Below are 26,368 nucleotides of genomic sequence, written 5' to 3'. Positions count from 1 at the left end.
AAATGTATTTCTGAGGTTGGTTTATGGAAGGAGGGTGATTAAGCCTCTTATGAAAATACAACTCCACTGGGGGATTGAGGAAACTCCTCGGGTGAAGCTGAGCAATGTGTGATCCTGACCTTTTTCTTGCTGAAAGACAATAAACTGATGGGGGTTTTGTCAACCTTTGCAATCCAATCATTTTTTTTCTCTTTTCTCCACAGTCTACAGACTTTCTTTCTACTACTCAAGGTAAAAATGTTAAAAGATTTCAGGGGCTTCTTTTGTCATTTGTCCGAGTAATGCGACCCAAAAAAAAAAAAGGGGGGAGACCAAAAACAAAGCACAGGATGACTTTAAAGCAAGATAATTACTTATCTAAAATACACCGCCTGTCTCTGGTGGAGCCATTGTCGTCCGATGAGCTTATCCTCAGGTCAGCTGAGATATGAGGCAAGGGAGGGCACTGGAGGACATGCTGTGGACAGATGGGAGAGAGAGGAAGCGATAAAGACAATAGCAGGATACGTGCAGGCCCTTTCCCTATTCAGTCTGGCCGCCGTTGAGTCACTAGAAAACAATCTGTCAAACCTACTTCACCATGAACATGCTGTACTTTAAAACAATGTTTTTGAAGCTCCCGTGTGTGTCGATGATGATGATGATGATGATGATGATGCTGATGATAAAGCCACTATCATTGGTCCTCCTCAGTGAGCAGAGCAACAGGTGGCCTATTTCAACCATCACGTAAGGTCCGTGTGTTAGGTAGGGATTAATGAGGTGCAGAGGGCAGGGATGTACTGGGGGAGAGCCTCAGTTCCAGGCCACGGATTACTCCCTCTTACCTGTGTCAGCATAGAGGACTGGCGGACGAGGCGGCAGGCCGGCTCGGCCAGGACGGACCAGATGCTGGGCTGATAGATATAAAGGACAGACTGTACCAGCGCTGAGTCACACTCAGGCTGAGTGGGTAGGGAAAGTGTGTGTGTGTGTGTGTGTGTGTGTGTGTGTGGTGGACAGGCAGGAATTTCTCCGACTCCTGTACAGGATGGTTTAAAAACGAAAAGGTCAAGCCGGGCCGTTGCTTCATTTCCTCTAACCTGAAGCACCGCTCCCCACCTGGCTTTGCCCCAGAGCTGCTCGCTTTGACAGCAGTTTAGTTTACACCGCTCGCTGCTGCTTTCTTTAGCTCCCTGGATCTGAGTTTAATCTATATAATCTTTGTTCCTCGCTCATACATAACACAGACAGCCTCTGCTTTCGTCCTTTTTTTTTCTACTTCCTCGTCGACACTCCTCCCCGGTCGTTTTAAATTCAGTCATTTTTGCTTTATAGTTCTCAATTTAAATAAGTCCTGGCTGTTGTGGGAGGGAGGGAGGGAGGGAGGGCAGGACGAATTACCTTTGGAGTCACGCCTAAAATACACACACCATCAACTGTCTCGCAGGCTTTCAGGAAGAGAGGTTTTCGCTTTCAGTTTGGCCGCAGCCAATGGCGTCTCTCCTCCCCTCTGTCTCCGTCCGACTCCGCCGTCTCCACGCTACCCGCGCAGCCAATGAGAGGCCGGGAACGGTCCGCGCGTCGACCAATCAGCGACCAGTTGCTATGTTGGAGGCAGAATCGATAAGAGAGACTTTTTTTTTTTTTCTTCTTCTTCTCTCTCTTTTTTTTTTTTACTAGCTCACATTATAGCTGGCTTATAGGCTGAAGGCAAGAGGCACTGTTGCCTGCCAAGCAGCATGCAGGCTGGGGACTGAACCATTAAACCTACCAGCTCCACATTTTCTTTTGAAGGCTCTCGGTAACACAGATAAAAGATAAATGAATCTATTTTATGTGTAAGTGCGTGCATGTAGACATAAGTTTATTAAGTGTACAGGTTTATCACCCAACAAGTTGTTGACATCATGGAAAAGCTAAATAATAATAATAATAAGATGGTAAATTATTTATAATCCTGGAGGAATTATGGTAAAAGTTTTGAAATAAAAACTGTGTTGTGAAAGTTTTTCCTCGACATCCTTGCTTTTAAAGAACAGTCCCAAAATAACAACATGTCTGGCCACTTCCACTAAGCCATAATGTGCAGTACATTAGAGGCTACAGTGATTATTAATATAAATATAAATATTAAAGCGCACAGGGGATTTTTGAGCCATATGTCTTCCTGGTGACCCACTTCGATCCTGCCTGAGGTCACTTGCTTTACTGCAAAAAAAAAAAAAACATGATTACTCCTGAATCGGATCAGTTTAGAATGAGGTGCAATCGTTATATCAACTGCACCTTCAACTTGTATTATAAGTTGACCAAAAACAAAACAAAAACAAAAGAAAAAGTTGAACAAAAGATGTAGTTCATTGGATGCCTCCATACCTAAAACGATCATTTATTATTTCAGTGACCTCTGGTAACGCAGTGATTGGAGCGAGGGGCTCTGAGATGAAAGGTGACACTGAGCCAGCTCTTACAAGGGGATAACATACTACTGCATGCTGACAACCCATTCAGGGGAAATGCCAATCCAGATCCACCACCAAATCAGATTTGCAGAGACCAGCTTAGGCCGGGATGGAAGATGATCCCACCTCCTTAAAACAGGTAGAGCAGGACAATGACTCACCTCTAAAAGAAGAACTTTCCTTTTGGATAAATGCCCAATTCAGCCTGTGACATACATATTACATTGTGCCTCTATTTCTTAAGGAAAAAGTCCACACTAATAATTTCCGCTGTAATAAATGGAGGACCTGAGCGTCCCTCAGCTCTCGGGACAATCTCATTGTGGGAGTTCAGCTCTCAAATAGATTAAAGAAGAAGCAGCGGGCGTGCAGCCAGCGAACCGGGGCGGCGCAGGAGCGTCAGTCGCTGGCAACGGCGCAGATGGCAGAGGAAGATTCAAAGAGTTCAAATCAGAATGCAGCTCGGTCTGAAAGCACAATGTACAGTCTGTGCACTGGAGGCGGTGAACTCTGCTAAGATAAGGAAGGGTTATGCAGTTCACAAGTCCTGTCAGGTGAGGACAGGAGCCTTGTCTGGCAATATCAGGACAAACATGTAGGCACAGACGGGTTAACAACTGCAATGTGTTCATAATAAGAGGGAAATTGTATCATTAACACAAAACACCCTCATCGTACAACAGGGTTTCTTACAGTAGGAGTTATAGGTAATATTATGGAAATAATAATAAAACTCCTACCACAAAGTTCTGTGATTACTTGTGTTATTTGGTATGATTTAAAGCCAATCATACTCACTCAACAACAACAACCCTCAAGCTGTCAGTGTCATCTCAAGATGTTTTTCTTTCCTGGTGAAAGCGACGTCTAGCCAGAAGACAGAGACCCTCACACTATTTAGATTTTGGGAGATTCTGGGCAAAAATACTGATCATGTTTGTGACGAGGAAGTGCGCTGCCTTCAATAGACAAAAGTGACAGAGGACAGTCGTGTCGGAGGGAAACAAAAAAAGCATCATCACTCTGTAACAGAACCACGTTCGCCAGAATAAGTCTGTGTCACTACATTCAAATTCACTGTAGCGCCTCGCCTACTTATTAAAACCTGTTTTACAAGAGACACCTGCTCTGGCAGCAGCATAAAGAACAAAAGAAAAAGAAAAGAAACACTTTCATACAAGTGAAAAACATAAAGCCCAACACTGACAGCTCTGTCGTTAATTTAAAGGATTTAGCAGAGGCCTCAGCAAAAGTCTTTATTAGTTGTTTCAACCAACTTCTGATGGACAGATGATCGTGTTGGACTTGGAGCTTGGAGCTTGTGTGTCCCTCACTAGCGTGCATCATCTGTTGATCCAAAGGAGGCCATTGTCACACTTCAGCGAAACACAAATGAGCCTCTTGAGTCAGCACTGATCACCTCACGACTGCTCACATTATGTAATGTGATTAACACGTAGCTAAGACTAGAGTGGAAAGTAGTCGTGCCGCTGTTCATAATCATCCATCAAAGCTGGGGATGAAAAATACGGCCTAATGACGCTGTTTTCAACAGCATTTAAATAGGATATATCACATTACAGGTTAAAACATTGTTTAGAAGGTTAAAGTTTGCTCATGGGCAGACTGATTTTGATTCCAATGATGCTTTTCGTGCTCACAAAGTCACCGCAGTTAGACAAAGAAGCACTTTAAGCTTAGGTTTTCAAATTCCTCATAAGATATTTGGCTGCAAAAAGGAACGTACAACAGACCTGGTGTGTTTTTTTTTCTTTTCTTTCAAAGCTCACTCCAGTCAGAGGGTGAGCTTTGCCTTATATTGGCTTACTACCAGTCAGTTTAAGCTGCATCCATTAAGGTAATAGCTGATCAGCTGAGTTAATGCTTTAAGGAAGCAGGTCACACTGGAAATATAACAATACCCGACCAGTTATGTAGTGGAAAAATTAGCCAAGCTGGCACATATCTACCTTTTACATTTTAATTGGCACAACATTGGTGCCAACACATGTTTTTTTTTTATATAATTCCCCCAATGGCTGTTTAATTCTGGGTGACACATTGAAATAGCAGGAAATACAAGTCAACCGACAGTTACAGCTCTTTTTCCTGTAACTGTCACAAGCATTATTCACCTCAGTTCAGTGCACCAGACAGATCTAATGGGCTCAAAGCACTGCTGGAGCTCTGCATGTAATAACAGGCTACCAACATGATGTTTAAACTAATTTGATGTCAAGCTACTGATTAAAACAAACTGGACTGCCCGCTGCCTGTGTGTGGAAGAGCAGGCTGGGTTGCAGGCTCGGTCACGTCTCCAGTCAGTGGGAGAGGTTACAGCCAACACAGTGGAGGATAACTAACGCTATGGCTAAAATTACCATTTTGCTGGGGGCTGACATGCCAAGAATACTATGATAATTTACATGGTAGGTTTCTGTGGCTTGTTGTCAAGGCCTCCTGTTTTGTTTAGCTGCTTGCTCAAAGGCAACACTGCCACCTGGCGTTGAGAGCCAAACCAGGCGGTGACTGTCGGGTAAACTGAGCCAAAACACAGAAAAGAAGACTTAAAAACAAAGCTAAAACAGCCTTACCTTCGTGTAAAGTGCGGTTCTGCTCCCCAAAACACAAACAGAGGCAACGCGGGGGAGTCAAACTTAAAGAAAACACAATCGTCCTCGGGGATTGATTAGTAATGACTGGGGATTCATCTGCCAGACCCGCGGAGTCGATCCAGAAAGATGGATTGACAGTCTTGCAGGGCGACGGAAGTTGCCTGCAGCCTTAGCAGTAAACTTATGGGTAAGTTGCGGCTAAAAACAAGCTGAATTTTCCTTTTATTTTCCGTTCAGGTCCGTAAACCTCTATGGGTGGACACTCTCTGAGCAGAGAGCGGTCGAGCGGTAAAGACTGGATCAACCCCGGGAGGCTGTGCGCTGGTTAGCATGTGTGGCTAACGGCGTCGCCAGGTGTTTATAATCCATTTATAGCATCAAAGTGAGGGACAACTAACTTACTCGTGACTGCACCGCTGTGTTTTACCATGAGCCAGTCAGGAAAGTCCGTTTTTATGCGTTTAGCGCTTATTGTGTGTCTTACATGGCCACAGTTTGTTACACAACAGGGACTCTCTGTGTCTGTGTGTGTGTGTGTGTTTGTGTGTTGATGTTCATGCAGTCAGCTCGTGTGTCTTTCAGGCTCGTTTCATGCCGAGACTCACTAGAGAGGAGGGTCTGGGGATCCTGGCCTCCATGTTCATACAGACCTGCCCCCGCTGCCATGTCCTCCACCTGTGTGTCAGCATCCCCTTGTTGTGGTGGCGGTGGTGGTGGTGATGCTGCGGCTGCCATGGCAACCCAGGCGTCCGAGCAGGCTGTGCTGGCCTCAGACCGCTATGCCAGACTCATCTTGGCCCAGATGAACAAGATGCGGCTCCGCACCGACTTCTGTGATGTGGGGCTGAAGGTGGGCGGCCGGGTCTTCAGGGTCCACCGGCTGGTGCTTGCTGCCAGCAGCCCGTACTTCTCCGCTCTGTTCTCCGGGGGGATGAGGGAGGCAGATAAAGAGGAGGTTCAGATCCTTGGAGTGGAAACAGAAGTCTTTGAGGTTCTGCTGGACTTCATATACACAGGTCTGCATCAACCCTGACGTTCCCATCTTCATCTCCAATAACATTTACATAATTGTGCACCACTCTCTGAATGGAAACACGTACTCTTTCCTATCAGGCGTGATCAGTGTGACTGTGGAGAACGTCCAGGAGCTGATGGTGGCAGCAGACATGCTGCAGCTGAACGAGGTGGTGTCCATCTGTGGAGAGTTCCTCAAGGGCCACATGGACCCAACCAACTGTGTTGGCATCTTTCAATTCCTGGAGCAGATTGCCTGCATGGATATGCTGGAGTTCACTGAGAACTACATCCATGTTCACTTTCTGGAGGTATGAAAATAAGTGTGTCCCCACTAAATTACAGCTGGATGCACATGAAATCTGTTCCTATTCTGTCCTTCTGCAAAACAAGAGTGGTCAGACACTATCAGCACTATCAGAATTACATTTTTAGCATTTATATTGCTAAAGGTGCTACAACTCGCACTATAATTCTTTTAGTTTGATGCTCACAGATTGCTTCTTTTATCTGCCTCCCCTCAGGTGTGTGTTACCGATGAGTTCAGGGGCCTGTCGAAGGATCAGATGGTGAGGCTGCTAAGAAGCGAAGAGCTGAGAATTGAAGACGAGTACCAGGTATTCACTGCAGCCATGGACTGGGTCCTCCAAGATGTGGCAAAGAGGAAAAAACATGTAGTGGAGGTGCTGGAACCAGTCCGCTTCCCTCTGCTTTCCCCACAGAGACTCTTCAAATACATAGAAGGTAAGGAAAACATAATATTTAGCGCTTCCCTTTTACATACTGAATGACTTATACTCACAATATCACTGATGACTGATGAGATGACACCTCGTAAACGGCACGCCACTTTTGTTGTCCACTAAAGGTATTACAGACTTCAGCCTGCGGGTGGCGCTGCAGACTCTGCTGAAGGAGTACACCGAAGTCACAAAGTCTCCCAAAGAAAATAAGATGTACAGTCAACTACAACCAGCCAAGATGAGACCCAGAAGAAAAGCCAGGAAATACCTTTATGCCATAGGTTCTGTTTCAAATCTGTTTCTTCAGCGCAGAAATGTAACTTAAGAATGTGGTGAATGAATATGAGGACGATACCTGACATGTTGTAAATGAAAGATGTCAGAGAAGCCGTTAAATCTTGGACCTTTTACTTGTTTCCTCGCTGCAGGGGGCTACACTCGGCTGCAGGGCGGCCGCTGGAGTGACAGCCGGGCGCTGAGCTGTGTGGAGCGATTCGATACCTTTAACCAGTACTGGACCACCGTGTCGTCCCTGCACCAGGCCCGCAGCGGGTTAGGGGTCGCAGTGTTGGAGGGCATGATCTATGTGGTGGGAGGTGAGAGAGCTGAGGCTGCCTTGTGTTTGTGCTCAAACCCAATAAAAAGAAGAACCTCATCAATCTTCTTTTTGTCACCAGGAGAGAAAGACTCAATGATTTTTGACTGCACCGAGCGATACGACCCAGTGACCAAGCAGTGGGCGGCTGTGGCGTCTCTGAACTTTCCCCGCTGTGGAGTGGGTGTCTGCCCCTGCCACGGAGCTCTGTATGCACTGGGTAAATGTCACAGTGACACAGTGGCACCATGTCTAACCAAAATACATTCAGCTCAGACTGGTCGTTGCATTATGGGAAATGTAGGATCAAGGGTTGTTGGAGTTTGGCCCCTACTAGAGAGGAAAAGTCAGGATTTCTCAGCCTCTGCTGCTATTAGTTTGTCTCTTGTTTTTTGTTTGTCTGTCTGTCTCCTGCTAGTCCTTCAACTTAATGGAAGTGCAACACTAACTTGCTAGAGTACGCCTTAACGCACAGAACATAGAAGCAATGTTATTTACTGATTTAAGCAGAAGGTTATTATTTCAAATTATTTTTAAAAACACCATCATTATCTGAACTAAAGCAAACACTTAAATCTAAAGTGGAAATGAATTAACGCATTCTACTTGTAAAAATAACCCAAAAAGTAAACAGAGGAAGCTATATAAAGTTAACATAAAATGACCAGCAGTGACAGAGCTGGGTTTGGTGAAATAACCTCATCAACATCAAAACAAAACAACATGGAAAATCAGAGAAAAAAAAAAAATTATTTTGTGAAACTCAGTAATCGCCATTAAATCAGTAATTCAGCATTTAATCAGCATCCTGGGAGACTTCAGACAAAAACCTAACATGACGAATGCGCTGTGCGGCTGCAGGTGGTTGGATCGGCTCTGAGATTGGGAAGACGATGGAACGATACGATCCAGAGGAGAACAAGTGGGAGGTCATCGGCAGCATGGCTGTTCCTCGTTATTACTTTGGCTGCTGTGAGCTACAAGGTGTGTTCTTCCACTGTGAATAATCCAGTACACAACGTATAAGTGTAGTTCAGTGATTTTGTCAGTATTCACAGTTTCACACTTCCAAGTGCTTCTGGACCCCCTTCACACGTGGCTTTACTACAGTTTATTTCTTGTCTGATCTAAATGCTGTCGTCTCTTCTCAGGGTTTATTTACGTGATTGGAGGAATCAGTGATGAAGGAATGGAGCTGCGCTCAGCCGAGGTGTATGACCCAATCTCCCGCCGTTGGAGTGCCCTGCCCGTCATGGTCACGCGGCGAGCCTATGTGGGCGTCGCCTGCCTCAATAACTGCATCTACGCGGTGGGCGGCTGGAACGAGGCACTAGGCGCACTAGAGACAGTGGAGAAATACTGTCCGGAAGAGGTGAAGTTGGAGAGAGAAAGAGAGGGATTTGTTCCTGCCAACATTGATTCCACTCAGTTTGCTGTAATATCTGTGCCCCAACATTCTCCTCACTTCTGTTCGTCTCTTTGCGCAGGAGAAATGGGTTGAGGTGGCCCCAATGGCGACAGCTCGTGCCGGTGTCTCTGTATCTGCAGTTAACGGGCTGCTGTACGCCGTCGGGGGCAGGGCCGCCAGCAGAGACTTCTCTGCCCCGGTGACGGTGGACTCTGTGGAAATCTATGACCCCCACCTGGATACCTGGACTGAAGTCGGCAACATGATCACCAGCCGCTGTGATGGTGGGCTGGCCGTGCTCTGATTGGCACGATTATTCAAATTGTGAACGTCCATATCAGCACGTGAGTTATTCCAAAACTGCATAAAGTGAAGAAAACCTGCACCTTAAGAAACACTTCAGTGTATTTCTGTCCCAAGTAGGCTTTCACCTTATCCTATAAGTTATTTTTCCGTGGATTACACATGGTTTTCTTTTTTGTTTGTCCACAACGTTTGACATTAATCGAACACAAGAATAAGAGAGATCTAACACTGCAAAACTGCCAAAACCCTCCATGCATTTCAATTCACTAAATAATTTCACAAGACTAGCAGACGTGTATATGACTGAAGAGAGCTCTTCTCGTCCAGTGGAAGAGTCCCGTGGCCACCGTTCTTGGATAAGATGTGACAGCACTGTTTTTTTAGTTTTGTTTTCTCTTTATTTTTCGTCAAAGAAATGTTTGAGGTGTGTGCATTGCTACTTGGAAGATTTATGAAAACCACTTGAGCCTATTTGAAACTGGAACTGAAATTCCACGGTAAATGATCTCTGTAAACAAACATAAACTTGAACAGCACGCCACTGATGTCACACCACTGCAGTTATCACTCACTAGATTATTTTTGTATATAAGATGCTGTAAATAATGGTGCCTCTTTGTCACTATTTACACTTCAATCCGACCAAGATCAGTGACTCTGATGTAAAGACACACAACACACGGTAATTATTTTAGGATAATGCACAGGTTTAGAAACGTGTTCACCTTTATGGTTTAAGTTTCCTCTTTGGATGATGGAGCTGATCACATTTGCAAGCTGAGTGGAGCTAAAAGTATTTCCTATCATGTACTGTTACTCATGTACGAACAGCAGAATATTCATGTTACACAGCAGTATTGACATCTTTTACTGGTTGCTTTTCAGACTTAATAAACTTCATAAAAGGTTTATGTGTGTGATGGGGTTAAAATAAACTAAAAGTCTTGTTCTTTTTTCATGTAAGATGATCCAAAACTTGATCCTAAATCTGAAAACTTCTATATCTTTAATCTTCAAAGGTCCTGTACAAAAAGCTAAGGACATTATTACCCTCAAAAATATCTTGTTTTTCTTCACAATGCCCTTCTGATGTACTAAGCGATTGGACAGACGTGTGTTATCACTGTTCCTCCACTCTGTGTACTGTCAGGAAAACTACAGCATGAAGGCCTCTCCACTGTAGACATCCCTCTGAGTTTGTACATGACAAATACTTCCTCCGTTGACTCTATATGTTTGCAAGAGAGGATTTTCTTCACTCTGCAAACAAGCAAGTCACAGTAGCAACACTGTCTGTGTAAGATTACATTTGACATCTCGCTGGGTTTGTGGCGCCTCATTAAATGAAATAGTGTACTCCTAAATACAGTTTGTCCGCTGTCGTCAGCTCTCTGGTGCCCTCTTAATTAGGTTCTGCATTCATCTGCTGGGCTAAGGTCCGCTACTGTAAAGCACCGAGGTTGTTTGGTTTTCATGTGGCACACTTCCAACACGAGAGCTCCGCCACTAAACCTCAGCACAACATTTACATTGATTGTTAATCAGCTTAAAAGAGCTTAAAGGCTGTGATGTGAGAAAATGCAACATCTTCACATCTTTCCATCATATACGGTAGCTGCTCAGAATAATCAAGGAAGAGGCAGGGAGAGACAGGCGGGTGAGGATGTTTAGGAACCGTTGAGAACACAAAACTACTGCGAAATTCATCTTTACTAAACAAAGTAAGCAGCTTACGGACTCCTACAACCTACTGGTCATGCACGCCTTCTGCTGTGGCTTTGACCTGTATCATGAAAAGGAAAGGTACGCAAATCCATGTTTATCCATTGTCTCAAATTAACGCATGTAAAATCGACATATTCAAACACTTTATCAGAGAGTGTCCAAAGAATGATTCTACAAATGTTACCTGATAGATGATAAATATTTCATTCATTTTAAAGGCTGTCTTGGTCCACATTTTGGATATTATTATTATTATTTAATCTAGCTCTGTTGCAAGTTAGACATTTCATTTTGCAACTTAGAAAATATATTCATTTTCCAAGTGATATGTTGTATTTATACATGAGTTAGTTTAGTGAGGTTTAGTTAGCCTGAACAAACCAGACATGTCTGCACATCTGCACTTAATTTGACATGTTTATTAAGTCCACGTGGCTCCAAAAAACAAGCTGTCCTCTTCAATAAGTTCTAAATCTCTTTGATCTTCTTCTCGGGGTAGAATTTTTTAAGTGTCAGGGTTGCTACCAGTGAGAAGGTGGCGACCAGCGTGAGGACAGTTCGCATTGCTTTGAACCAGGAGGGGTAGCCCGGCAGCAGGGTCAGGTCATAGTGCAGAGAGAGACCCAGTCCCATAATAACTACAAGGGCTCCCTCTGCAATATTGTCTCTGCAGAGTAGAGCCAGCCAGGCCAGAAGTGAAGGCACCACACTGTTGCCCAAGTTCATCCAGTCAGGCTGAGCAGGACTACCAGCAGGGATGGCAAACCCCCAGCGTGCACCTCCGAGGAAGGAGACTATAGAGGCTCCGTAGACCATTTGAGCGTATGCCAGTTCAGGGTAGAAGCTCTGTGTGGCAGCCATCAGAAGAGGGGCAGACAGGAAAGGGATGAGCCCAGAGACACCGAGGTACAGAGCCGGTTTGGGAGCCTGAGCGAGGGCCCTCAAACTGAAACCCTGCTCAGCGTCGCCCCTCTCTGAGGTGCCTGTGTGGCAGAGCCGTGAGGCGGGCCAGCTCACAGGTTTGATGCTCAACAACCTGTGGGTGGAGGATAGTCTGGATGGCATCAACACCGAGGAGGCTCCAGTGTGAGACAGCAGCTGAGCTTTTGTTGTGCAGCACGGTGCTCTGGTCAGCTGCTGGGCACTTCTCCATACTGGAACCTGAGAAGATGATAATGAAAGAGGAGCAGAAATATCATGACTCTGAATTTATTAGTGTGCAAGCTGTATTGATCAGCAGTAAAAGTTGCTTTAAGGCTTACCCCAGAAAATATAAGTCTTCTAGATGCAAATCTTATCATTTTCAATCTGAAAAAGACACGTCATAAATCAGTGATTAAACACTCAGAAGTTTTATCAATATAATATCCTCCCCATGCTAACGTTGGTTAGCTAAACCTGACGCAATAAAGAGCTATCCTACTGTAACTACCTATAAACAGACGTTGCCGTTACCTAAACGTTATCCTTTAATTGTCTGTCATTAATTGGTTTGCCAAAGCCACTGCGGGAACGACCACATACAGTTAATAACAACAAAGTTAACGTTATCTAGCTAAACTAGAGGTCGTTTGCAGGCTGCCATTCTGTCGGTGCTCGATTAAATGCCTGTTTTCTGATCTTCTCAAGCTGAATGAGACTGGTTCTGACATCGATTGGTTTGGCTGTCGTTGGCGGGGGAGATAATAAGGTACATTCAAGACGGCAAAATCCAAATATACAGGACGCCAACGCTAATTTCCAGGAATATTAATTCAGAAATGATCACGTACTGATTGTGGGTTAGGAGGCGTTGTTCTATTTAAAAAGAAAAGTGTTTACAGAACCTGCGGCTGGACTTTAAAAACACTGTGGAACCTCGTTAAGTTGCATAATCACGCCGGATCTTGAACGCAGCATTGTTGAGGCTGTTCGAATCCCTCAGTGCCAGCGCCAGTGGTAAGCGCTCCGAAAACCCAAACAAACATCACTAGACGTATTATTAAAGAAGTTTATAGCTGCCAGAAAGTGTAAACTCGTTGATGTCTGCAGATTATATCAATTTGAATAATCCCCCATCGGAGGCTATCTTGCTCAGGAGAAGGTAACAGCTACACGGTACCGTCATAAAATACTGCAAGTTAGCTCGCTAGCACTTAGCAAGCTGATGAATGTGTGCTGCCGCTGCTAAGGTAGCCATTTTGAAACTGTGTTGTTCCAACGAAGCCAGGTCTGTTTACCTCTATTGTATGTTCGTGACAGCTGCCTAAATAGACAACTTTAGCCACCGTGAGCATATTAAATGCGTTGTTAATTTGCTAAACCCCCCAACCGCGCTAATTCATTCCAACTACCTAGCAGTTTACGTTAGCTACTTAACAGGCTGGATAACGCAGCTATTAGCTAACAATCGCTGCGCTAACGTTAACCTCAGTTAACTCAGCAGAGTTAGCTAGCAGCAGAGTTAGGACAGATCTGATAACGTTATTAGGTAGTGATTAACGTTGACTAGCTGCTAACACCGCAGCCGCTTGGCGTCTTAATTTATTTCGTTGCACGTTAATCCAAAACATTACTCAGCCAGTTAGCATAGTGAAACGTGCATGTAACGTTGCTGTGTGTTGAACTGGTCTGCGGTGTTTGTGGACATGTGGGTTTCCCCACAGTGTTTATAAACGTTAACCTGGATAGTTCACAAAATTGGGCAGTGTTTGTGAAGCCGTCGTTCCTCTTGTGTATTGTCTCCCAGTGGTGTAAATGTATGGGCTGCACACTGTGGCTCGTGTCCGTAGCAAACTCATTGATATCGAGCTGTTATGTAATAGTTCAGGGGGGACAACACACACGCGTCCACGGCAGCTCAGACTTTCTGCATATATGGTGTATTTTTTTATTTTATTTATGCTGCATTATATCAGCAGGACTGAAGAATCGCTGTTGATATTTTAAACCTCAGTTGCACGCACACTGCCAGGCCCGTGTGGATGCGCAGCAGTCTGGGGAGAAGTACGAGGAAGAAAGTGTTCAAGTTATTTTTACACTGGTATAAATATTTCATTTCCCAAAGCCGACACAGTTTTCCAAAAGTGCCAGCTTTCAGCATGAAATGGTTCTTGGATCACTGAGTCAGGATTTTTCTCTCAAACCCCTCAAAATGCATTTGAAGTGTCAAATGCAGTTTCTTTTAAGGCATTGGTTGTCTCTTGAATTAGAATTAGCATTTTGTGGGTTAGTAAGTGTATTTTTGTGAAGGAGGAATATTTTTCATCATGTCTGACTTGCCCTTTAGGTGTCTACAGGAGCACAGGTGCAGAGATATGAAGGGCAATGTTGGTTTATGCTTAATTCCTGTTTTCTTAGTTGCCAGTTTAGTTGCTCACCAAAGTAAAACTAACTAATAACACAGTTTAACACCAGTCAGAGTCACGGTTGGCAGCAGAGAGGTGTTGATTCGACTTTACGGTTATTCTGGAAACTGTAGTTTGTGATGTTGTTGCATTATATTGTGTCACGTCTTGCCCACCCCACTTATATCAAGAACGACTGTCAAAATAAAATTCAGCAGCGCCACAAACACTGCTGAATCAACACCTCTGTAAAACAGAAACTGATTGTTGTATTAATCTGTATTAGTGAGGTGTCAAATGAGTGTGTGTGTGTGTGTGTGTGTATCTGGAGCCGGTGCATTGAGATGTTCTATTTTAAATGAAGGCTAATACTGTTTATCTTTACTGCAGGTCGAGCCCATTCCTGTGAAGATACCAGTGAGCCCCCTCGCAAGAAAACTGAGAACGCCACTACAACTGCAGATGCTAGAAAAATCCCGTTCAACAAAGAAAGGAAAGATCTATTTGACAAATTTTGGAGGCATGCTGTCTTTCAACCTTCATTTTTTTCCCTGAGGAAAAGACGCTGATTGAGCCGTCTTGAGGAGTTTATCTGTTGCTCAAGTACTCTTTTTGTGTCACATGACACGAAGACCTTTTGACTTGCGGAAGATTTTTGTTTAGCTTTTGGGCTTGCACATCTATGAAATCAGAGCTATACCCTATATCTGCTTCAACCAGAAAGCCGCAGAAAATTAAATGGGCATCTTACAAATGTGATATTATAACATATAAGGATAAAAACGGCATTATAATGCATCATCCAGCAGCATCTCTATTTCACTAACCAAAACTGAAAATGAGGGCAATGTAACATAGGGTTTTACCTCCTTCATTGTCATGTGACTTTGAACCTTTGAGCATCATTTTCTTCAAACTTAGACAGTCTTTTTCATCAGTTTAATGAGGTGAGCAGTGGTCTTCAGTGACCTCCATTGCCAATAAAAGACTGTCTCTGAACTCATTTTTCTTTTCTGCATGCGTTTCAGTAGATCTTAAAATGATTCGGTAAAAAGTGAGTTGACGTTAAAACATACTGCACGCAGTGTGGCAGGACAACACCTGTCTCTTTCCTCCCATCCGGTGTCAGAGTGGAACTGCTACACAAACTGCTGTCCATATTCCAGGGCAGGCGACTTTGACGGACTGCTTCGCTTCCTTATAGTAATAATAAGACAGCCTGGCTCTTCTCACCGTTGGGACAAATCACCCGTCAATTCATTTTGCCAATCAGCCCGAAGCCCAATCAGGCTTTGAGTCTCACCCTCAACAATAAGATCAAATGGTTTAAATAAGTTGCTGAAGGATTCAATCTGCCTGGAAACAAATAACCCGGACTGGAAACAGTACTCAGAATTCATAAGAGACGTGACACAGGAGCTGCTTGGGAATCAGGTCCAAGAAGGAAAATTGGTCCCTCTTAGACCTGCGCGCTTCTGCTTTCAAATCCACTTCCTGCTTGGCCAGTTCTCTGGATCGCCATTCCAGATCATTCCTGCGACCTTTTGACCCATCGCTCAGTGTTTCACCCTGGACGAAGGGATCTGCCTCTGGGGAAAGGGGCTGTGCTGTCCTGACGGAGGTGCAGAGGGGGTTGTCGGTGTGCTGCTCCCCGTCTGTCAGTGCACACACTCTGTGATCAGCGCCAATAGGCCTGAGGAACCGAGCCCAGCCGGACCGAGAGAGGAGGCAGAGGACTTCAGAGCCACAGACTCTGGGGTAATGATAAAGTTTGACCCAAATTATTATCCTTTACAAGTCATTTGTCAACATTATAGCATAGCAGGTGTTGCTAAGTGGAGCAAAGTCAAGCAGAATGGGCTATCAACATTTATTACGTGCACTAATTGCAATATAAAACTTGTGTTTGTTGCGCTGCACAAGATGTTTTCCATCCAGGCTGTCAACCAGGTATCACAGCTTCACAGGCACAGCAGCAGCAGCAAGTCGAGCTTTGTTGTTTTCTGCTAAGAATAGGACTCTTTGGCTTGTCTTGTGGGAGACCTTTACACAGTGACTTTCTAAATGACTGATGGCAGACAACACTTGAAAAACATGTCATGAAATCATAGATGGATGGGGACGAAAGGGAGTTTGATTAAGTGTCCAAGATCCATGTTGCTGCATTTTAAATTGCTCAACCTGAGTTTTAAAAATGTGATTCCTTTTGCTAGATCCTGGCCATGAGGTTTGATGCCTCGATCCACTGACCGGAAACACTGGACCTAAATGGCGCAGCATGACTTTGTCCCTGCCTGGCTTAACTTCTCCACGCCCCAGCCTGCCAAGGTGAGTGTGTGTACATATATATATATATATATGTGTGTGTGTGAGCGTGCATATGTGTATTTGACTGTTTGCTGGTTGATCACAGGAAAAAATGATGATTGAGATAGACAGAGCCTGAAATTTTAACAGCTAGAGTCACCGCTCTAACACCTTTTAGTGAATGTGTCTGTACACCTGTGTGTGTGTGCAGTCGCTGACAATTCACCCCCAGGGACTGACAGTGCAGTCATTACATGGTTCAGCAGACGCTCACCTAGACATTTTGTACTTTCACATAAAAGACTGATAGCGGAAGAAAAGGAATTTGCATTCGTTTTTGTCAAAACAAAGTTTATTTATGAATTTTTGTTAATACTGCTCGGACGATTCTCTGTTGAAACATGTTCGGAGCGCTAGATACCCCCCTGCCCCACCGCTGAAAACACTCAGGGGGCAAACAAGTTAAACTATGCATGGAAAACAAGAAAATTATTACATGACGAAGGAAACAAACATAAATTTGCCAATAAGACACCATGTTATTGAACGTCAAATGACAGCAGAAGATTTCATGGAGGGTTTTTGTGATTTTATTTTTCATTCAAGAGATTTGAGCTCCTGCTGTCAATTCTGTGAAGAATCCTGAATTGAGTGCCTGGAAGGGCTGATTTTAGGTGTTCACGGTAGAGATGGATCGTTGTGTTTAGTTTACATCATGATATGTTACCAGGGTGTCAGGTTTTTCTGTTATGCCTGTGTTTAAATGCTGCCTCACCAGAAGCTGTGTCACAGTGAGGGGATGCAGGTTTTCTGTAACAACTGCTGGAGCTGAGTGAAATGAGAAAACATCCACATCATCAACATTATCTGTTATTTATCTCTCCATCATCCTGATATCCCATTATTCAGTCTGACTGTTTTTGGCCCTTTTTTTTGTTGAGCGAGGATTTAATTTTCCACTAATTATAAACCGGCACATCTGTGTTCACTCTTGTACGTTAACACTGAAGCTGTGTTAGCTGTCGGTTCTAAGAAGTAAGTGTACAAACGGCAATCTGTGTTAGATCTTGTATGTAGACAGGACAATTTAAGAGTTTCCTCCACTGCCTCCATTGCTCTCCTGTGTTAGGCAGCATCGCCACTGTTGCTACATGGACGCTAACCAGTGAAACAAAGAGGAGGCTGTACTAATTAACGCAAAAAGAAATATTTGAGCCAATTAAGAAGACTTATTGAAGACTGTGACTGGTCAGCCTAGCAACTGTGTTATCCATTCAGCAGATGTTGTGGATGTTTGTTTGGTTGCTGAGTAAGCCATGCTGGCTTTCCCGTGTTTTTAGTGTTTTCTCACACAGACATTTAACCACAGATTGGTCATGATGACAGAAAGGAAGGAAAAATGGATAGTTTTTTTTTGACAGGAGCAGAATTGCAGCAGCTAGCTTGTAATAGCTTGCAAACAAATGCATATCCAGGCTGTCTTCATCAGCATTTGTCTGTTGAAAAGAATGAGATCACATGCACGTCTAAGTTGTTGTTATTCTGTAGTGAAATGCAGTTAAAATACCACGAGCACTGGTTAAACTGTTGACTGGGCTGACAAGCTGACTTCTGCTTAAGTCGTCCCAGACCGTCAGACACAGCTCAGTGATATCACCAACTGTATTCTCGCCCACAAAGGCTCAGGTCGACTCCCACAGGGGAGGGAGAGCAATTCACAGAGTCAAGTTATTTTAATTGCTGGGCACAGTTTGGGATGTGGCTGCAATTTAGGGGTCTGGAACCAGGCAGTATCTGCCACATTTAGTTTAAATCAAATGTTTCACAAACTGTACTCCAAAATATTGCATCTTGAGAGTAAACCTGGGGATGGGCTGCAAGTGAAGAAGGGTGTGTGTTATGCGAACCGCTGGATTCAGTTTCAGTTTAGTTTATTTGACAGGGGACAATACAATTTCATGAAACACATGATTACACATGGTTAAAAAAGCCAGAATTAGCCAGAAGGCTAGTTTTAATCTGTAGATTGATCTTTGTCTTTCCCGTAAGAAAGTGTTGAGCGGAGTCTGACTGTCCGTCTGAGGTTGTGAATGTGTCTCGCGTGTCCAGAGCTCAGGGTAATCTGTGAGTCAGGAAGTTGCCCAGCTAAGTGGCCTGTCTGTGAAGTCAAGAGTCAAGACAGAAATAAGTGCACAGTCACTGTCCTGCTGACACATGACTTCACCTCAATGTCATTTGTCTTCAGCCTGCCAGGGTCGGAGCTGCAGTTTATTCTCCTAGGTTTTTCCCTACATTAATATACTGCATGTTGTCTGTTATAGTTAGATAAAAATCCTTGTGATGACGCTTGCAGCGACAGACTGAGGAACACAGTCTAATTTGACCCTTGGAACCCCAGCCGAAGACGAGGATATGATTCAGATGGAAATATAACATTTGCAATCAACATTATCAAACACATCGCTGTGTCAATGCAGTGGGGTCAAGATTTACCACGAAAAATTATGTACATTGTGTTTTTATCATCTTCTTTGCTTTCATGGAGGCACATTTACTTATGATGAAGTATTTCAAGACTGTTTTTAGGTTGTGTGATGTCTGTTTTTGTTCACTTCTGTTCCCTATGAATAGATCTGTACTCTGGCGTTTTCACTTGGAAGTTATTTTAGTTCTCCGAGGGAGTAAGAGAGGAACTCCGAGTGCGGAGAGGTTTCATGCTATCGAAAGTTTCTTCACAAGGTCAAAGATAAAGTAAAAAGGGAAAAAAAAGAAGAGAGTCTACGGATAATCACCGTTTCTGTTTTGTATTCTCAGTTCTTTTGTGTCGTCATTTCACCCTGGACGAAGACTCGTGATTCACTGTCCACCATCTTGGTGTAGAGTCCCGCTTTGACTAACTCTGTCCCTCTTTCTGTCCTCCAGTCCCCTGCTGCCAACCTCGAGAAACAGGGTGAGCCCCACCTCCACAGAGACAGCAGAACCGCTGTGAGCCGCCGCCGCCACAACTCCTCTGATGGCTTCTTCAACAACGGCTCCCTGCGCGCCCCAGCAGGTAGCCGCTCGAAACAGTTAACCTCTTTTTGCTGTTATACGGCTTTACTGTGTAAAAGGAAGCAGGAAAGAATTCGTGAAACTCGTGTGGTGAAGTGTAGCAAAATAATTGCTGAAGAAAATAATAGTTGGGAACTACATGGATCAGAAACCTGACTGCAATCCAACTTTGTTTTTCCGGCTACATGCAAATCAGGGCCAGTCCTCCTACAGTTCACAGGGTGGTGGTAATGCACCTGAAGCTGTTTCATAACTGCCAGAAAAATTGCAGAGGGAGAGGAATAACCGTGGCATTTTAGCAGTTTGATTACAACAATAACAATCCAGGTAGTGTCTGCTAACAAGAGTCCATAACCGGACAGGAACACACGAGGGATTTGCATGAATTAGTCAAAGGTTTTATCGTCTTCCCACCATTCCTCCGTGCTCTCTCACCCACACTGATCGTGGTTGATTTGATCAGGGGTCAGATAAATGTTACAAGCAGCAACGTCTTCACGTGAACTTTAAGGCGCGCTGAACTGGAGCCGTCTTTCCTTGTCGTTTTTAGAGAACGGTGACTAGTTTTCGTGTGACTCCAGCTGCTGTTATCACAAAGACAGGAGACAGACCTTGGACGTATTAAGCAATTCAAACTGTGGCTGTTTCCACAGACTGCTGACTGATGTAGTTTCACTACGGGAGCAGTAAAGATTACATTTACACCTTTTCAGCGTCTCATACCACCTCCAGAGGTGGTAAACTATAAAGACAGTAGATACTAAAGTTGAACACAGTCCACAGAACAAAGAGCTGGTCATGGTTTGGGGCCAGGAATCCCCGATGTGCTCATGGTTCAATCAAGATAACAATGATAGCACAATAAAAATTCCTATTCCTAATATGATATGTATTTATTATCTTGAACACCGAGGTAGCAATAAAAGTGCATGTGTGTATTAATAAAAGAGACGCAGACAGAGATGTAAAGAGAAGACCCGCTTCTGTTGTGCTGTTAACTCCCTTCTGTGGAAACAATGCTGGTTTGGCCTCCTTCATTGCACGTTCATGAGAATATTGATTAAGATAAGTTTAAAGGGGAGATATTACAGGAGCAGCACAGGTTGATACAGGCCAGAAGACCCTGAGGCAGCTTCACAAGTGAGACAGTCTCTCTAATTGGCACATCACGGTGATGATATTATGTTAATTTTGAATATTATGATGCATTCATTCTTACTTCACATCTCTTTCGGTGATGTGTTTAATTTTTTTTAAGTGTTGTATGATGAACTTACTTCAAATTCACTGAGATAAAAGGTGTCGTGATATCTATTTGTACAGGATTCATACGAGTGATGTTCGTTCATACCTCAGGGGAAAATTCTAGATACCAGAAAACTGTTGAATGTGACAAATTCTCGTATGCGCCGCTTTGGAGCGAATGTGTTCAGACCAGCGGCTCTTGCATGAGGTCTGATAACTGTAACCAACAACAGGACGCACATGATTTCCATCAAAATGTTGTTTTTTTGACCTTTCTTTAACATGGTTTTGACATTTTCTTGTCTTGAGGCACATTGTTTTTCTCCATACGTCAGAACATCTCAAACATCTGCTTTTACAGTGTGTGTCCTATTGTTGAGCAGATATGTATACCACATGTACACACGAAGAGGTTTCAACCCCCCGTCAGGCTAAACTCAGCCTGACGTCTTCATAGCGGATTCAGACATCTTGGTTGTTTCAAAACAAGTTTTGATATAATTCACCGTCGGGGCATTTTCTAGTTTTCCAGCAACTTCAACAATGTAATGTCACGGTGGTTACACGAGGCACTTTTATTCATACTGGTAGAAGGATGATCCGATTAGAGAAAACATGATTAGAGCAGGAATTTGCCGGACAAGCTTTCTCTTCCCTGACACATAGTGTGTGACACCTCATTCGAACCACGTGTCCGTATTCTCTCAGATGTTTACATTATTTGGTTCTCAGGCTGCTTTGCTCTGTTGATCTTGCTGATTTGTAGGTTTGCGGTTTTCTTTTAGTGAACTAAGATTTGTCGTAGTGTGGTGGCGGTTTTAAAATGTTCGTTCATTGTTGCTCTCCTCCTCCTTTTTTGAGAAATGGAAGATCCACTGAGCTGCTGTCTTTCTGGGAAATCTCACATTTCCATTCAGTCACGGTTCGTCTCAGTTTCAGCAACGTTGTTCTTCTACAGACGAGCGATGCTGTTGTGATGATCAGTTGTACCACCAGGGTGCATTCAGGTGCAGTGGGAAAGTTCAGTCCGGGGTCCAAGCAAGAAATCTTTAGTCAATTAAGCTTCATCTATTCGTCTTACGGTCCCAGAGTTGTCTCACATTGTCCCTCATTTGGCTTTGCTCACCTCTTTGAAGTGCCCCCAGCATTGGAAAGCAAAAACACAGCTTGATTTGTCTCTGCATGCTTTTTGAGTGCTGTGCCCGTCTGACCGGTTGTCTGTCTGGCACAGCTAACTGCTGCCTCATTGTAGGACGCACACAGTGAAGTGTGTTCGCTCAGTGCTTTCCCTGCGCTGCTTCTCTGCCCTGTCGGTGCTCTTGGTCCTTCACAGAGACGTCTGCTGTGGGTGCAGGCTGTCGGGGATGTGGATGAAACCTGGTTGTGATTCCTGTGATTGCCAAGCTTTCTCTCTGCAGCACCTTAATGCTCGCCTCTCTAAATGTGCAGAAGTATCGTTTCGTCATTCTTCAATTCTTGGATTGAATTCATGTGAAGATTGTATTCCTGTCATCTGCTGATCACCTCTTTTATTTATTTGCTGTAGGTTGTTGTAGGATTAAACTCGGCTTTATCATGAGGTTGACTTATGGGGCACATAACCCACTTCTTCCTGCTAACCTGTTTCAGTGCCATCTAATCTACAGAATATCAGAGGATTCATTAGATTAATGTGAACTTTATTCTTTTAGAAAGTTAGAAGGAAAACTTGAGGTCTGCTGCTCTCTGTCAAAGCCACATTTCACGTTTATTCAGCACATCATTCTCTCTTGTTCTCTCCGGAGGTGACGGATGGCAGCAGCCCTCCCTGCTTCTGAGGCACGACTCGGTGGACTCTGGGGTGGCCAAAGGAGGGCACGGCGGGCTGGCGGGGGGCTCGTGTTGGAAGGAAACACCCAGCTGGCATGGAGCTTCGCGGGGTGCCCAGGACGGCCACCACCACCAGGGACGCCACCCCAAACGGGTAGGAGGCGACAGGGACAGGCAGGGGGGGCACCGGCAGCGCAATGGCAACTTTCATCCCCGCAAGGGCACCTCGTACCAGGACAAGTTCCCAAACGAGGAACGTAAAGACGGAAAGGACGACAAGCTGAAGTTCGTGGAAGAGGACTTTGTGAGTAGATGAGCTTCACTGGTTTTCCCTAAGCACTGACCTTGGTACGGTTCTATTGATCAGAGATGTGGGGACATTGGAAAGGCTGTTTGAACTGTTAAGTAAAGATATTGACTGTCTCTAAGAAAATAGTGGTTATTAATGGTTCTCACTAGAGATGTTCTGACACCTGAACTTGTGCATTGGCTGGTATTGAACACTGATTTAATAACACCATGATTAAAGAATATATATTATTGTATAACCCTGCACATGTGTGATATAATTGTGCTCATTGTTGTTTGGCTGGTCTCAAGTTAAACTGGAAAACATGAACAAATATATACAGAGAATACCATAAAACTTTACTTCATTATCTAGTAGAAAAAAGTAAGTAAATAAAAAGATGAATGAAAGTTGTTGCCATTAGCAGCTCAGTAAAACCTAAAGTAAAAAACCTGTTTTAATCCAGATGAAGCAGGCTGAATTATTTCAGGGTTATAAATGATGTGATATCAGGTCAGTGCATAGACTCGTGTGCTCATTGGCATTTTTGTTATCAGTATCGGAGCAGCTCAAGTTTACTCTGCACCTGATTTTAGATTTTTACAACTATTTCTAGAGACATTTTCTCCCCGTGCTTATTGACCTTGTGAATAAAAGGGGTGACTCCTTTAGGCGTAATCCTGTCAGCAACAGCTTGCTCCGCTTCTTGGATGTAAACAAACTGGAAAATGCAAACGTGGAATGCTGAGATATTTAATTTGTCTTCTTAGCCTTCACTCAACCCTGAAACAACTGGAAAGCCTGGGACTCAGATGCGAGCAGTGGCTCCCCATGCTGGAGTGTGGGGTAAGATTGGATTTAAATTCTCACGGTTAAAAGCTGAAGCTCTTGTTTATCGGTTTCTCATCCTCACCTTTTTGTAATATTTCATCCCTGGCTGATTGCGTTCCAGAAAACCCCCCGAGTGGCAAACAGATGGTGTCCAAAATGCTGGTTATCAAGAAGGTTACCAAGGAGGACTCCAGCACGGCCTTCTCTGCGGGGTTCGCCACCGCTGGCGCCTTGCCCACCAACGGCAGCAAAGCTCCCATCGCAGGCTCCAGTGTCTACAAGAACCTGGTCCCAAAGCCTGCTGTGGCCCCCACCAAAGTAAGGCGTGCCCTAATGTGCCAAATAATTTCAACAACTCGATTGATTTCACTGAGCAGACGTGTCGGCGCCGCGCTGGAAGCCGTCTCTCTGCCTGTGACTCATTGCGTGTCGCCTCCTTCAGGGCACCCAGTGGAAATCCGGTGGTAGAGAGATCGCTAAGCCTGGTCTTCACATGCCAGGCCGAGACTCAGTCTTCACCAGCCCCGTCTCTGCAGCCAAACCCAGCACCCCAGTCAGTGCACCACAGCACAACACCCCGAAAGAGGTGAGGAGGAAAGATCAGTGAATAACTTGGTGTCCCTGAACACATCAGACACAGATGGGTTTTCAAGAACAGGTTTTTAAATGATGCCCAGCGAGTCTGTCGTCTGTGTTCGTGTAGCTGAGCCATCCGTGTGTTAGTAAATCACAGGTTTCATCTGAACACAGTAATTATGTCTTTGTGTGGTTGGCGGCTGAGAAGCTAACTCACATGTGCACGTGACGGTTTCCTTTGCAGCACCACACGTGCTCCGTCTTCTGTCCGGTGCCATAAAATGTTGAAATCTATGGTCGGAAACGTTTTTATATTCATAAACGCACCAGAGCAGAGCACAGCGAGGCTGCAGCTGCTCCAGTTTGATCCAAGAATGTTTTATTACAGCTTCTTTAGCTGGCCCACTATTTTTCTCCCCACTCCTCGGGCAGTTAAAATGATCGTTGAGCTGAGAAAATAATTTTGTGAACTCTTCTTTCCACGGCTGCTCCCCCTCCCTTCCCTCCCTTCCCTCCTGTGGCACCTGCAGCACCCTTCCAGCACGACTCCTCCCATAGACATCGCCCCGTCGAGGCTGAAGCTGATGCGCCGCGGTCCGGACCGCAAGAGTGAGTTCCTGCGAGCTCTGAAGGACGAGGGCACCGGAGAGCTGACGACGAGCAGCAGCCCAGGAACATCAGGAGAGGTAGGCAGCAGGTTTATTTCATCAGGCAGCTGCACTGATGTGTGACGCCCGTCAAACTGTGACCTGGGAACTGTTTTCAAACTGTAACTGTTGGCATCTGGGGAGGAAAACATGTTGAAGTGTGTTTTCTTGCTCTCTGAATGTTCTCAGGGTGAAAGCAGCACCCCAGAACCCAAAGCGTACAGCGAGGAAGTCTGCCACGAGAACGGTCTGTCCTACTCCCTCAGTGACTCAGACACCGAACACCTGTCCAGCTCCCTGGAGGCAGAGCACAGGTAGGTCATTGTTAACAGCCTTACACACACACACACACACACACACACACACACACAGAGTCAACTAAGCAGAAACTCACCATGCTTCTCTAGGTTGCTGAAGGCCATGGGCTGGCAGGAGTACCCAGAAAACGATGACAACTTCCTGCCTCTGACGGAGGACGAGCTGAGAGAGTTCCAGACTAAAACCGAACAGGTGAGCGAAACATCTCCAGCGTCTGAGTTGCTTTCACTATTTCATCGTCGACGTATTTTCCCGCTCTTGTTGAAGAAGAAAACGGCGTCCCGCTCGCGCACTAACTGTCCGCACCTCTTTTCTTTTTCCCCAGCTGAAGAGGAACGGCATGCAGAGGAATGGGGCTCTCCCGAGGGCGCGGGGTGTGACCCTCCACTTCACCCCCTGGAGGAGTGTGGCGGAGGCGAACGTCGAGGAGGGCTCCGAGTCCGAAACCAGTAGCAGCAGCCAGACCTCTGACGACGACGACTGCATCAAATCCTAACGTGGCTTTATGGAACAAAAAAAGAAAAACCCACAAAAACAACAACAACAACACAACAGCCAACACAACATCCCAGCAAGCAAATCCCCCTCTTCCTCTCTCATCTTTGTTTTTAGAGCACCATTTTGAATTTCTTTTGTTTTGATTTTTTTTGTTGTCATTCTTGCACAAGGGAAAAACCAATCATATCCCAGTGAAGGGGGAGATTCCTGCTCCGCCAGACGTCGTTTTCCCTGCGTTTCCTCCTTCACTGCAGTCCCTGCCCTCTTTGAACCCCCCCCCAGACCCTCCTCCCTTCCCCTTCTTCCTGTTTCTTCCTCGCTTTGTGGAACTGAAGTGTTCATCGAGAAAAGAAGGGCAATGAATGCACACTTGATTCTGCTTTAAACAGACTAACTCATTTCATTGATGATGCTGATGACACATTATTAATGATATTAATAAAAATTGGTTCCTGACAAGCTGATATGTTTCAATATGAATCCGGCTCCTGTGATATTTGAGTCCTCATGTAATTTACTTTATTATGATTCAGTCTGAGTGACAAAATAATGAAATGTCAGAAATGCTGCAATTTGTCTCCCCCTGCCAAGAACAACTGATGCTCCACTCTTTTTTTTTTT

General features: G+C 44.6%; 4 protein-coding genes across 4 annotated transcripts in view; 3 read left to right on the top strand and 1 right to left on the bottom strand.

Annotated features, from left to right (window-relative positions):
• Nucleotides 1-5,180: 5,180 nt before the first annotated feature.
• ipp (intracisternal A particle-promoted polypeptide) lies at nucleotides 5,181-10,034 on the top strand. The gene is made up of 10 exons (XM_070845035.1): nucleotides 5,181-5,246; nucleotides 5,642-6,075; nucleotides 6,173-6,384; nucleotides 6,598-6,817; nucleotides 6,942-7,097; nucleotides 7,245-7,412; nucleotides 7,494-7,631; nucleotides 8,273-8,395; nucleotides 8,563-8,783; nucleotides 8,899-10,034. The coding sequence occupies exons 2-10, from the start codon at nucleotides 5,724-5,726 to the stop codon at nucleotides 9,121-9,123; spliced, it is 1,815 nt and encodes a 604-aa protein (XP_070701136.1). The 5' UTR covers nucleotides 5,181-5,246; nucleotides 5,642-5,723; the 3' UTR covers nucleotides 9,124-10,034.
• The window catches only part of scp2a (sterol carrier protein 2a), a 65,923-nt gene continuing 48,315 nt past the window's right edge, over nucleotides 8,761-26,368 (top strand). Inside the window, exon 1 of the mRNA XM_070845038.1 lies at nucleotides 8,761-8,772. The gene's annotated coding sequence lies outside the window, so the exon portion shown is untranslated. The remainder of the gene's footprint in view (nucleotides 8,773-26,368) is intronic.
• On the bottom strand, nucleotides 11,217-11,995 carry LOC139214712 (transmembrane protein 69-like). Its single transcript, XM_070845626.1, has one exon. The coding sequence runs from the start codon at nucleotides 11,913-11,915 to the stop codon at nucleotides 11,319-11,321; it is 597 nt and encodes a 198-aa protein (XP_070701727.1). The 5' UTR covers nucleotides 11,916-11,995; the 3' UTR covers nucleotides 11,217-11,318.
• Nucleotides 12,775-26,227, top strand: gpbp1l1 (GC-rich promoter binding protein 1-like 1). Its single transcript, XM_070845298.1, has 12 exons — nucleotides 12,775-12,933; nucleotides 14,567-15,934; nucleotides 16,390-16,504; nucleotides 19,406-19,535; nucleotides 22,564-22,892; nucleotides 23,648-23,723; nucleotides 23,830-24,026; nucleotides 24,151-24,294; nucleotides 24,815-24,970; nucleotides 25,121-25,245; nucleotides 25,339-25,441; nucleotides 25,575-26,227. Exons 3-12 carry the CDS (start codon nucleotides 16,445-16,447, stop codon nucleotides 25,743-25,745), a joined length of 1,491 nt encoding a protein of 496 aa, XP_070701399.1. The 5' UTR covers nucleotides 12,775-12,933; nucleotides 14,567-15,934; nucleotides 16,390-16,444; the 3' UTR covers nucleotides 25,746-26,227.

This window comes from Pempheris klunzingeri, chromosome 15, assembly GCF_042242105.1.
Source record: "Pempheris klunzingeri isolate RE-2024b chromosome 15, fPemKlu1.hap1, whole genome shotgun sequence".
Classification (NCBI taxonomy): Eukaryota; Metazoa; Chordata; class Actinopteri; order Acropomatiformes; family Pempheridae; genus Pempheris; species Pempheris klunzingeri.
Note: the sequence above shows the minus strand (reverse complement) of the source record. Positions and strands in the feature narration are given on the sequence as shown.

Coding starts and splice junctions, on each gene's coding strand:
- ipp (XM_070845035.1), top strand. CDS start 5,724: ATGTCCTCCACCTGTGTGTCAGCATCCCCTTGTTGTGGTGGCGGTGGT. Junction 6,076..6,172: donor GCTGGACTTCATATACACAG/GTCTGCATCAAC, acceptor CTTTCCTATCAG/GCGTGATCAGTGTGACTGTG. Junction 7,098..7,244: donor GAAATACCTTTATGCCATAG/GTTCTGTTTCAA, acceptor TCCTCGCTGCAG/GGGGCTACACTCGGCTGCAG.
- LOC139214712 (XM_070845626.1), bottom strand. CDS start 11,915: ATGCCATCCAGACTATCCTCCACCCACAGGTTGTTGAGCATCAAACCT.
- gpbp1l1 (XM_070845298.1), top strand. CDS start 16,445: ATGGCGCAGCATGACTTTGTCCCTGCCTGGCTTAACTTCTCCACGCCC. Junction 24,027..24,150: donor CTGCTGTGGCCCCCACCAAA/GTAAGGCGTGCC, acceptor CGCCTCCTTCAG/GGCACCCAGTGGAAATCCGG. Junction 24,295..24,814: donor AGCACAACACCCCGAAAGAG/GTGAGGAGGAAA, acceptor TGGCACCTGCAG/CACCCTTCCAGCACGACTCC.